General features: G+C 40.3%; 3 protein-coding genes across 3 annotated transcripts; all 3 read left to right on the forward strand.

The window, feature by feature from the left end:
* Nucleotides 1–1,123: 1,123 nt before the first annotated feature.
* CLUP02_16809 (uncharacterized protein) lies at nt 1,124–1,856 on the forward strand (the record flags this gene model as incomplete). The annotated part of the gene is made up of 2 exons (XM_049295727.1): nt 1,124–1,252; nt 1,311–1,856. 2 exons carry the CDS (start codon nt 1,124–1,126, stop codon nt 1,854–1,856), a joined length of 675 nt encoding a protein of 224 aa, XP_049152874.1.
* A 1,338-nt stretch (nt 1,857–3,194) lies between these two features.
* CLUP02_16810 (uncharacterized protein) lies at nt 3,195–3,961 on the forward strand (the record flags this gene model as incomplete). Its single annotated transcript, XM_049295728.1, has 3 exons — nt 3,195–3,342; nt 3,408–3,485; nt 3,564–3,961. 3 exons carry the CDS (start codon nt 3,195–3,197, stop codon nt 3,959–3,961), a joined length of 624 nt encoding a protein of 207 aa, XP_049152875.1.
* Nucleotides 3,962–11,970: 8,009 nt separating this feature from the next.
* CLUP02_16811 (uncharacterized protein) lies at nt 11,971–12,264 on the forward strand (the record flags this gene model as incomplete). Its single annotated transcript, XM_049295729.1, has 1 exon — nt 11,971–12,264. The coding sequence occupies one exon, from the start codon at nt 11,971–11,973 to the stop codon at nt 12,262–12,264; it is 294 nt and encodes a 97-aa protein (XP_049152876.1).
* Nucleotides 12,265–12,675: the final 411 nt, after the last annotated feature.

Here is a 12,675-nt window from a genome sequence, read left to right on the forward strand (position 1 = left end):
AACGTTATTCAAGCGGCTTTGAAAGAGTGGTCTTTTACCGCCTCAGTGAAGAAGAGTGAGTGAGAGTGAGGATGAGGGTGAATGCTTCTTTGTTGGCTTGAACAGTCTACCCTGGTCGTGTTTCTCTGCACCACCCACCCACACCCCTCTTGACAAGAGCTAGGTAGACAAGCCTGTCGGAAGTTGAAACATATCTCCAGCCCCATTCCTACCTGGTCGAATTCTCTTTTCGAGGAGAGCTTTGTGGAATCATTCTTTCTTGGAAAATGACGAGGTGCAGTTCTTCTTGATGTGCATCTGCGCCGCTTCGCTTGCTGGCATATCTCCGCTACTCCCATGCTATTTTTCCAAAGTTTATTTCCATTCGAACGACCTTCCGTGTGATAGAGTATGCTGTGCAGGCGCACAATGGGACTTTGTTTATGCCTCTTTAACAAGAATGCATTTCGCTTTTCCGGTTTACACGTGATATCAAGATGGCCCCAGTAGAAACATCAAGACCTCATCCCTGTGAGCTGTACACCATCGCAAGCTCGAAAGTAAGCCACGCCTTGGCTTTCGTCTTAACAATTGGTCATGGGTAGACTATGGTAGCGCTCACACACACGATGGCATTTGTGTACGTAGACTTCTTGGGTTCGGGCCGTTCCATGATTAGGGTTGGAATCCGAAGACCAACGGCCAAGCCAAACCTGCAGATGCAGCCCGATTGTTTGAAGCCTGAGAACCTGGATGTGACCCCCCCCCCCCCCCCTGTTCTTGACTTGGGCGGTTCGGCATTAGTTCAGGGTCCAAACCAACGGAGCCGGAAAGCATGAACTCGGCTTCCTCTAGAATTAGCCGGAAGACTCAACTGTGAAATGATTTGAGGCGGAGAAAATGTGTATTGTAAAGAATTTTCATCGCAGTAATTTCTTTCTTGATTAAATTTCTATCTTTGATGACTTGAGGCGTTTTTTCAACACTTCCATTTTCAATCTCTGAATTGGCCTCATTTATCTCATTCCCCCTTCAATATTGGCAGCCTCCAATATCTCAAACTACGATGCCCCCGACAAGCCGAAAACCAGGGGCAAAACTCCCCAGACCTCGCCAAACTACCAGAAGCCTCCCTGGCCAAATCATGTGGCTCCCACCCCAGCATCAAATACCCGCCGGCATCGACCCCAACCTACAAGAAGGAGCATATAACCACCCCGTGGTCATCATGTCTAGAATTCCTTCACCCGAAGGCCTCGTTCAGATATTCATGGTGCGTTTCACTCATCCTAAACTAGGTACTCCGGATTGCATGCTCACCTTCCCTATAGATCACCTCCATGGGCTCCCGCGGCATCGCCCAAGCCCACAGGCCAGACTGGGCCCACTGGCTTAAATACGTGCCCATCAAGCCAGCACAACACCCGGAAATGCCCGACACCCAGCTGTGCTTCCCCGAAAACTGTCTTCCGCTGGCGAAGAATTCGTATGTGAATATTCGGCAGTGGCACTCTGTGCACCTGGAGGCGTTGCGGCCGTATCGACTGAGCGGCGGTGAGCCTCCTATTCTTGGAGGAGCTTCGTTTAAGAGCTTGAAGGAGGTTGCTGCATTTGTTGATCTCCATGATCCGAACACCTCGAAGAGATTGAAGGAGGCTTCTTCATTCGAGGATCTTCACGATCAGACGAAGAGATCAAAAATATTGAAGGAGTCTGAGAGTCGCGATGGTTCTGGCCCTCTGCCGGAGATGGAAGACTTGGAAGTTGATCTTTGGGAGACTGAGCAGTCTGATGTATACATCAGCTTAGCTGGCCTGATGTTGCTTGTACTTCTTGCAGCGGTCTTTCTTCACCTGTATATCAAATCGAAGGCATGATCGATGGTTGAGCTCAGATGGACCTATGGTTCAACAGCTTTATCGTGCCTTGGTTGCCTTCAACTGAGTCATTATCATCTGTAAATTAGACTGAATCCCATGCATACTCTCGAAGAGATGATGACTTTAGAGTCTGATCTTGAACCTCAAAGATGACACCCATCCGCCGAATATAGACTTGGCTCGATGAGGCTGAGATGTGACAGGTAAAACAGACCCAAGTTTCGTTCGGATTGAGGCTAAAAGATCCAGACCTTTTGGAACCTCAGCAAAAGGGTAACTATATCCGGTGAAGTCCTCGTCTTCGGCAGCTCAACATCGTCTTATCTTCTAATAGCACATCCAATCCAGCGAATGTATCTCATGGGACAAAATCCCGGATGAGCAATGTTTCGACAATCAGGTGTTTTCAAAATATTGGACCATTTTGAGAGACAGACTGCGTGTCTTTGACGCCGATGCAATCTGGCCTAGTCTTACAAAAGCTGCCAGAGAATAGACAATATACCTATCATGTTCTAGAAACCCCCAAGACACCGGGCAGCATAGCTATTGTGCCGACTATCCATTTGCTTCAACTGAGTCGCAGAGGCCAGGCCTCCATCACGACAAGTCCTTCGTTCGGGCTTCAAACCTAACCATGTTCGGCGTTCAAAATGGCGTGGCAACTCGAACCAAGCATTCGGAACTCCGAACCTGCTCAATGCAGTCCAACAGCGACCCAAAACGTGATTCCTACGGCGCACCAGAGACATGTCTCTGTTTCTCAAAACGCAGATAAGGCGGAGGTAAGAAAAAAAGGACCCTCGCAAACGTCCATCATCCCCTTTTACGAATTCGACCAGAGGAATCGCTTCATCACACGCGCCGCATCACACACGTCGCATCACCACTTTGCCGAACCGTTGGCGAGAAACCACTTTAGCGCCGCTCCGCAATCGTATCTGAACGGCAATTGCTGCACTACGCGGCGCTACGCAGCCGTTAACGTACACACTCGCGCAAACGATGGTCCGCGGGCTGTTCCCCTTTCGGCCTCAAGTGAGACATCGCACTCGCAGCTCTCGCACTCGCCTAGCTAGGCGGCTCCGCTGTGAACGTGGGCGAGACAGATGCGTCACTCGCATGTGTGTTCTCAGTTCTTGTGGTGTACGAGATATCGAGAGACTCTCCCGGAGCATGCCATTGGCCGGGATCAGGATGTTGTTGTAGAAATAAGGGGTTGGGAGACGTGCCGGGCCAGCCTACAAAAAGGGGGGTCCTCATCTCCAGCTGATGATTACTTCGGCAGACGACACTCAGATTACCTATCAAACAACTTTTGATCTCACAGCCATCATGACGGAATACAAGCTCAACATCAAAATTGACCAGAACATGGTTAAGAAGTTCAAGGCCGGCGGTCTTAGATTATGCCTTGGCTTCGGCTTCGACACGACTGCGCGGCCTGGGTCTACCAAGTTCAACGTCATCGGGTACTCTTCAGGTATGAACTTGAATGGAAACTCTCCTTCATACCTAGGTTGAAGTTCGACTAATATGATGCAATAGTCTGCGCTCGAAACTTGACTGTGTCATGGGTCGACGATTACTCCATTGCAGGAACAATGAGCGCCTTCTCAAGCGGAGGTGCGTTTCCATTTCTGTGATAATAGCCCATCTAGAACTGTTCAAGACCATTTCATAACGGCAATCCCAAACAAACAGTCAAATTCGACGTCGCAACAACCCAACAGCCCATCACGTTTGGCGAATCATGGACCCTCCCACCAGACTGGACCGACGGCGTCATCACCATGGACGAAACCGCCCCCTCCAACGGCTTCCTCTTCAAGAACCTCGCCTCTTCCGCATCGGCAGTCATCTACAAGACCGTAAACGGAGTCGAGGCCCCCGTCCACGTCAGCCAGTTCGGCCCGCTCCCGCCCGGCTCCGAGACGCTGACGCCCAAGCCGCTGGCGGCCGTGTGGTTCCAGCCGTCGGCGGAAACAGGCGCCATGGTAGACAAGATTCACGATTCTTCGCTCAAGGTTCTTGATTTTGAGGATGTCACGTCGCATGAGATTGAGTATGGCCCTTCTGGGTCGTGGACTGTTGTTGATTAAGGTAGTGATTATCGGTGGCTGGGATGGGTGTTGTCAAACATAGCGTGCTTGAGATGGGATGCCAATACCCCAAATAAACAGACTTCAGATGAACGTACTCATTCTTGGCGTGCAAGAGACTATCGACTGTGGACATGTATGCCGAATTCCGACCGTCCTTGTGAGACCGTTTTCTTTTGCTCTTGTATGTACAACGAGCCATTATTCCCGATTATGTCTTCCTCTTTCCCAAATCCATAGTTAATTACATGATTTTATAATCAACCTCCTTATTGAGTTGAATGTGTTAGCGGCCAGTGCTAATGTCGGATTAGAAGTCTAATTCGACCGCGGCATACAGCCGACTGCGCAGGGGCCAATTAGGGGCCCTATTTACGATTATTATAGCTAGCCTAACCTATAGTTAGAACCTCCTTTTTATACCTACTACGCAGATATTTATATAGTTTAATTAATCTCTTCGTTAACTACGGTTCGAACTAATTACCCTATAATAGGAATATTAATACTAATTAGTAATTAAATTTTATTATTATAGATCGGTAAGGTATCTCGCTATATAAAAGAGACGACCTCTTAATACCGCACGGGATAGGAGATTCGTATTAATTAACCTTATAGAAATAGATAAAAAAGGAGGCGATTCTTAAATACCGCACGGAATTAAGTAATTATAGCCCTTTACTACTTATAAAAAGTCGACGTTTACTACGTTAAACTACGTTAATTAATAGAACTGCTTAAGTAACTAGCCTTTTACCGTCGCCCCGAGCAGCTTTTTTACTAAACGATTTTTCTACAGCCGGCCCGCGATTAGAAATTAACTAGTTAAATTAGTAAAAATATAGTATAAAAGAGTACTGCGCGATTAAAAAAGGGGATCTTTAAACGTAAATATTCTTATTTAATAGCGAAGGTAACCTTATAGGAGTTATTAAGCTAAGAGATCTATAGTATATAAGAAAGTCTACTACTACGAGGATCTTATAAGTATAACCTTAAGCCTACGATCTAAATAACCTCCTCATAACTCCCTTAACTACCCCCCGGGTATTACTTAAGAATATAATATAGGGGACGGTTTAACGAAAGAGGAGGGGATTTAGAAGTCCTAACGGTATCGAGCTAAGAGTATTATAGATCTCGGAAATTAACTAAAGAAGCTATTTAGAAATTATAAAAAGCACGAGGCTTAGGAGGCTAGAAGTATACGGGATAGCGGAAATTAGTAACTAGTAAAGATCCCGAGACTAATTACTATATCTTTTTATAGTAATATAAACGTCTACCGCTATTATTATTAAAAAGAACTACTAAAACCTACCCTTTTTTACTAAACAAAAAGGAGGATCTTAGTAAGTATAATAGCTAGTAATCTAAAAAGGTAATAGTAATTACTAAAAATAATAAAAACGAGAGTAATAGTAAGATAGTAAGAAGAAGCGGGAATCTCCTAGACCTTAATAAATTTATTAAGTAATAAAAGCACGGATTTATTACGACCCGCGCGCGGATTAAATATATCCTTATTAAAATTAAACACGCTAATAATTACTAATATAAATATAAGCTAAAGCACGACCCTTAGCGAGTTAGGGTAAAGAAAGAGAGGACGAAACCCGATCCTGGATAGAATCCTAATCCCTTATAAATAAGTAAATATTAACCCGGACTATTAAGGGACGTGGATATATAGAATCGCAAATTAGCCTAATAGTAAGCAAATTAACGTAGTATTAATCTATTTAACTAAGGTTTATAAGAAAAAGGGGCTATAGGGGTAACCCCTATTCTACGAGATTATAAATAACCTTAGCTACTAACTAAACGAATAGTTCGCGAGCGTAAACCTAAGAATTATAAAAGTAGTTAATAAATTCCTTTATGGGCGAGGGGTATTACTAGCGTAATTATAATCGTAGGAGCTATATAAAATACTAGTAGCGATAATTATAAAAGAGGAATTCGTATTATAGAACTAGGCCTAGGTCGATAGAGCGTATAATCGCTTTAACGAATTTAGAAAAAAGGTAAACGACCTAGATTTCCTCCTTATAATTACTAACAGAAATCTATCGTTATAAAAGGATATACCGGGGCAAAATATAGTACTAGAAGTACGATAATTAATAATTCTACCTATTTTAATCTATAACTCGTTACTATTACTAACGCGAAATTCGGCGCTAATTAACTAATAAAAAAAGAAATAAACGACCCGAAGTTACTAATAGTACGCAGCGACGCAGGGATCGTATATAAATACTAAAAATTTAGCGGTAAATACGAAGCAATTTATAGACTTTAAAAAGATCTTCCTAAAAGAGAAATTATATTCTAGGGGGAAGTATAAGGTCTTATAAGAAACCCTAATAATGTTTTATAATTATTATAAAAAAGTCGGAATTAGGGAACACTAGTACTATTTAGTAATTAATATTATACTTATAAGCAAAGCCTCTAATTACTACTACGAAGTAGTACGTAATCTCGATCGAAACGACTTTCTTAGTATAATTAATATAATCCGAAGCCGCTTTAAGACTTATAATAAGAACTTAGAGCTCCTATCTAAGCTACGAGCGATTTCTTTTGTATTTATAGCTAGGATAATAGAGGGTAAATCGCAAGTAAAGATCTTTAAAAAGCTTATTAATCGAATTAATAAGCTAACGAAAACCTAGCTAAATAAGGGAATAAACGAGCGGAAAGTTAGATATCTCTATACCGCAATCTAGCGTATATTAAAAACAAAAATTACCCTATACTAAGTACTTAAAAACTACGAGACGCTTTACTCGAGGCTAAGATCTAGCTTTAATATTAAAATAAAAATACTATGCTAAACCTATCTCTAAGTATACGACGGCCCTTATTAATAATATTAAGTCGATCGAACGTATAATAAAAAAAGAAAAGAGGCTAAATACGGTAATCGCTAATAAGGAGGCCCAGATTCGTTAAATAAGTAGAGATTTAACTTATGGGTAAGGTAATAAAAAAAGCAATACTATATTTATAAAAAAGATAAATATTAGTTAAGTAACTACTCTGAGGAAGAGCGTACTAAATCGTACGAATAGTATAGAAAGTTAAGGGTAATAAACGGTAAAACTAGCCCTCGTTAATTTAACTAATTCCTCGTTATATATAAGGGCAGATCCGGGGGCACGGAACCTAGCGACGGTAGCTAAAGTAATAGCCTAAAGCATATACCCCCTATAAGAAATTTAGAAAATAAAGAAGATCTTACCTCCTATATTAACGAATTAGATTATAATAAAATCGAAGATATTAACTACTCTTTTTTTGCCCTATTAGCCTCTAGAGGATATATAAGGCTAAACGAATAGAGGGTAATAGAAGCTCTTAATAAGTAGGCTTTTATTTACGAATAATAAAAGAAGGTCCCTTAGATAACGGATATAGAGGCGGCTAAAAGGGCGAATCTAATAGGGCCGAAGCCTATTCTCTTAACGATTAAGGAGAGGACGCTATTTATCTTAATATTTAAAAAAAAAGAATATAGTACTAAGTAAATCTAAGGATAGCTAGAGGGGTCCTTTTTATACTACTTAGATCCTTCGAATACTAAGCTCGTATAGGTATTCTATACGAGCGAAAAGTACGGCCTAGACGATTTCTATAGGATTATCTTAAATACTAGGGTATTATAATAATTAACTAAAAGAAAAGGGCAATTCTAAGTACTATAGAAGATCGCACTAGTAACGCTTAATACGTCGACGGCGGGTATTATAAGGATTAGTTTTGGCCTAGGTAAGGAAATTATCGCCCTAGGTATAATAAAAGTAGAGACGCACTTCGGAATAATAACTTTCTATATTTTGCCCGTTAATACCCTATTTCTCTTATATCTAAAAGATATAGATCGACTAGGTATTATATTTAATAATACGAGGAATAGAATCTTTAGTAATAAGCACTTCGAGGTAGTCGAACGATAATAGGGGCATGCGTTTATAAAGCTTATTAATAATATAAAGTTAATTAATTACTTAACGGAAAGTAAGCTTAGAAAACTATACTAGAGATTCGGGCACCCGTTAGTTACGAGGCTATATAACCTCCTAAAGTAATTAAGTAATAATAATATCGAAATAGGGGCGCTAGAGTAGTTAATAAAAGTATATTATTAATACTAAATAAATACGTAAAGCCCACGCAGATTTAAGTTTAAATTGCGTAATAAGCTTAACTTTAACTAAGAAATCGTCGTCGATATCTTCTACTTAAATAGTTAGCTAGTACTATATATAATCGACGTAGCTATATCCTTCTAAGTAAGGTAATTCCTCCGGGATCTATAAGTAAAAATAGTATAAGCAGCCCTACGAAAAAGCTAAATCGATATATATTAAGGACCGCTAGATAGTATTAGAACCGACGCTAATATTAGCTTTAAATTAGTAGAATTTAAGGATAATATAACGGCTTACGGTATATAGCTAAAAGTCGTACCCGTTAAAGCGCACTATAGTATTAAAAAGGTAGAAAGGGCATACTAGTAGTTAAAAAGGGCGTTTAGAATTATTAAAAAGGAAAATCCGGATTCTACCGACGACGAATGCCTCTAAATAGTACTTAAATATTATAACGATACTATAGGGCCTAACGGACTTATACTAATGCTATTAATATTTAGAGTATATTTAAGAACGACTTTAGCCTCGCTACCGTCGCTAGGCATAAGCTAACGAGCCTAAGTAGTTAAAAAAGTAATACGGGCACTGCGCGAGGTAAGTATAAAAAAGTAAGTTAATAAAGTAATTACTATGCGCAATAGGCCCGATATAGGGGATAATCTAAATATACTACTAAATTCGGATATACGAGTATAATACGAAATTACTTAATAGTAGGCTAGGCTATATAAGTTAATTTCTATTAACGAGCGCTCTTATATAATTACGAGAGATTATAACTAGCTACTTAAAGTATTAATTATAGTAGTTAGACCGTACTATATAAATCTTAACGAGTTAATATCTAACCTATAAAAAGAAGAAGAGCTAGGGGAAACTATATAACCCGTAGTAGAAGTATAGGAAATTATCCTCGACGAAATCGTCGTAGTAGTACTAATAGACGACGAGGAAGAGGAAATTACTAAAACGGTACTAATACTACTAGCGAGACGTTATAAAAGACTACGACGGCAAGCCCTAACGCAGCAATTTATTATTAATAACGAGGTAATTAATACCTTTTATATAGTAAAAAAGAAAGCCGATTTCGAGCTAGCGGTTAAACTACGTAAGGAAGGCGTAATTATAATTACTAAAAAGCTATATAAGGGATTAGATCTTATTAAAGTAAATACTCTTCGTAATCGAGGGGTCTATCGATTTATCCTATACGACCTAGAAAAATATATAAACCTCCGCATATTTAAATTACGAATAGTTCGTAAGATTAAAGGGAAAGGAATACCCTAGCCGTACGAGAAGTCTAGATACGTAATCTAAAGGTATAGCGACGTTAAAAAGGCGACGCTACTTATATAATTACTTACTATATAGCGCTATAGCTAACGATTAATAATAGTACTAATAGTATTACTACGGAAGAAGGGATACGAGATTTAGAGCCGTAATATTACCTAGGCCTATACTTAATCGGCTATAGGGCTTATAAGGAAAATCCTAGCCTATCTACTAAAGGAAATAGCTAGTAAGTACCTAGAAGGCACGATTATTAAAGTGCTTAAGCTACTATATAGGCTCGTAAAATCGGGCACTTATTAGTAGGCTACTTACTACGATTTTTATATTAATTAATTATTAATAGTTACTTTTACGTACGACCCGTACTTACTAGTCGCGGAGTATAAAAGTAATTAATTTAAAATCGTTAAAATATAGACCGACGATATATTAGGCATATTTAATATTAATTTTATAAAAAAAGAGGATAAGGAGCTCTAAAAAGCGGGCTTCGTAGTAAAGCTAAAAGAGGTCCTTATAATAAATACCCCCCTAGTATTTAATAGCAGGATTCTTATAATTAAAAGGGAAACTGTTATTTTTTAATAAAAGGGGTAGGGCGAGAAGATTAACCTCGTTAATTTAAAAGTAACTGATATTAAAAAGCGGTATAAGGCTAAGCTCGCGCGAGGGGTATATATTATAAGTATTTATTAGCCCGAGGTAACTTTTAACTACGTTAGGGTAGCGTAGGCTAAAGATTTAACTAAACAAAACGTCGAGGTACTTAATAAGTAGCTTAAGTAATAATAAATAAATCTTAATTAAGGTCTCGTTTACTACCTAATCGACCTTACGACTAATAAGCTCTACGTCTTTATTAATAGGTTATTTATAAATAATAACGACCTTACTTCGTAATTAAGGTATATTATTATCCTAGCTAACGAGAGTATAGGTAAGAGCGAATTTACTATACACAGTAATATAATCTATTACTCATTAACTAAAAATAAGTAAGTAATAAAAAGTATACTAGCGTTAGAAGTCTATAGTATAGTTAATAGTATTAACCTCTTTTACGTAATTTTAATAACGCTAAAGAAAATTACCGATCGAATTAGCCTTTTACCCATTCTAATAGTTATTTATATAGATTCTTACTCGCTATATAAATACCTTATTAAATTAGGAACGACGAAAGAAAAGAGGCTTATAATCGATATTATAGCCCTTAGGTAATCGTACGAAAGGCGCGAGATACTCAAGATCCGTTAGATTAATAATAAAAATAACCTCGTAGACGCTTTTATAAAAGTAGTACTAAATAAGGGATTAGAGTAATTCGTAAGTAATAAAAAAGTTACTATATAAATAGAGGGATAGGTTATATAAAAAGAGTAAAGAAAAGGGGGAAAAGGAGACGACTTAATAAACGGGCCCGAGGTCGAATTATACCTCTAACTATAGTAATTAAATCGATAAAAAAAAGAGAAAGTTAGTATTAGATTAGAAGTCTAATTCGACCGCGGTATATAGCTAACTATATAGGGGCCAATTAGGGGCCCTATTTATAATTATTATAGCTAGCCTAACCTACGGTTAGAACCTCCTTTTTACACTTACTACGTAGATATTTATATAGTTTAATTAATCTCTTCGTTAACTACGGTTCGAACTAACTACCCTATAACAGGGATACTAACAGCTGAGCTGTGGCTACTTCGACAGGACTGAGACTTGTGTTAACAGGTGCGGGATGCAAAGTTGCTCCGAAGAACAAATTGAAAAATGATTACGAGTGTCCACCTGAGAGCCACTTTCTCTCATGCAACAATTTGTCTGGCGCGCAATTCAACCGTCGAATACGCGGCTGTAGAAAGGGGCCCGGGGGTGGATATCGGGTTGACGATCTTCGCATTTCTCGGTGTACAAAGTTCACAACCCCGTAAAAACTCGAGTCATAAACCAACACCTAAACACAAGCGTCAAGCCAGCGTTGTTAATATACTGCGTAGGACGTGCACAACTCTAAAAACCGAGATACGGGTCCCTTTCTTCCTTTCTGTCCGAGACCGAGGGCAGATGGTCCAATTCTATTGGGACATTTTGTACGAAGTACGGGTACCCCGTAGGGCTAAGCGTCAGTACGAACGTCAGTACGAACTCCACCTCATCTAGAAACCGAAGGCAGGGCTGATATTTCGTAGTTACGAAGTAGTCTGTTCTCATACCGCTCCTTGTGATCAGCACTTTGACAGTATGGAAATCGACGCTAAGCGTAATATGTTGCGGGCAGTAGACTCGCAGCACAGCCTAGCATCATCAAATTGATTGGGGACGATGCCGGGACTCCGGGCTGTGAAGACCTTGCCTGACCTCGTCGGCTTGAATACCTCGCGATGTTCGGTATTTCAGACTATAAAGACCACAGCCATTGTCTGCTGTTCTCAAATCTCATCATCATCATCAACACAGTCACTACAACACTCACTACAAACTCAACTTGGACACTTTCTTTTACAAATCTACATCAAAACCCACCAAACTCCACCCATCAAAATGCAGTTCTCCACCACCTTCACCCTCGCCATGAGCGCCATGCTCTCCCTCGCCGCGGCGGGCACCATTCCCGCCGGTGACGCCAACACCGTCTTCCCCTCCCAGCTCTGTGGTTCCGGCTACGCCTCGTGCGGCAAGGCTGGCACCAACGGCGACGGAGGATCCCGCTGCGCGCTGTCGTGCACTTATGCCGGCGGCCCTACCTCCACGGGCACCTGCCAGTGCCCCACGGGATACTATGTCGACACTTGCATCAGCGGTGGTGCTTACAGCCGTCGCCACAAGTGCAACTAAGTGGTTTCAGATAATAACATTCATCGGTAAGCTTTTGTCCTTGTCTATGTACGGGGTTTAAAGGCCAGAGCTAATGCTTATCCAGGAATCAGAAACAGTCGCAAAGCTATAGGCTAGGACATATGATAGAGCTGAATGGTTATTAAGTCCCTTGGAAATGATGTCGTAGCTTTGGCTTGTTAGATGCCAAGAATCACTTGCCAGGAGCATATCAAATACAAACTTTTGCTTCACGAAACCTTGCATTGACTACTATGTCTCTTTTGTCATTGTCTCCGAGTTGCAGAATGCTATAATCAACTTTTTAGTACGTTACGACTACACAGCAGCACTAGACTGTCAGACTAGCTCCAGCTGTTTCCCAAGAGCCTGGATCTATGATTTGAGACTTAATGGCCTCATTTGACTGAG

The sequence above is a fragment of the Colletotrichum lupini genome, chromosome 9, assembly GCF_023278565.1.
Source record: "Colletotrichum lupini chromosome 9, complete sequence".
NCBI lineage: Eukaryota > Fungi > Ascomycota > Sordariomycetes > Glomerellales > Glomerellaceae > Colletotrichum > Colletotrichum lupini.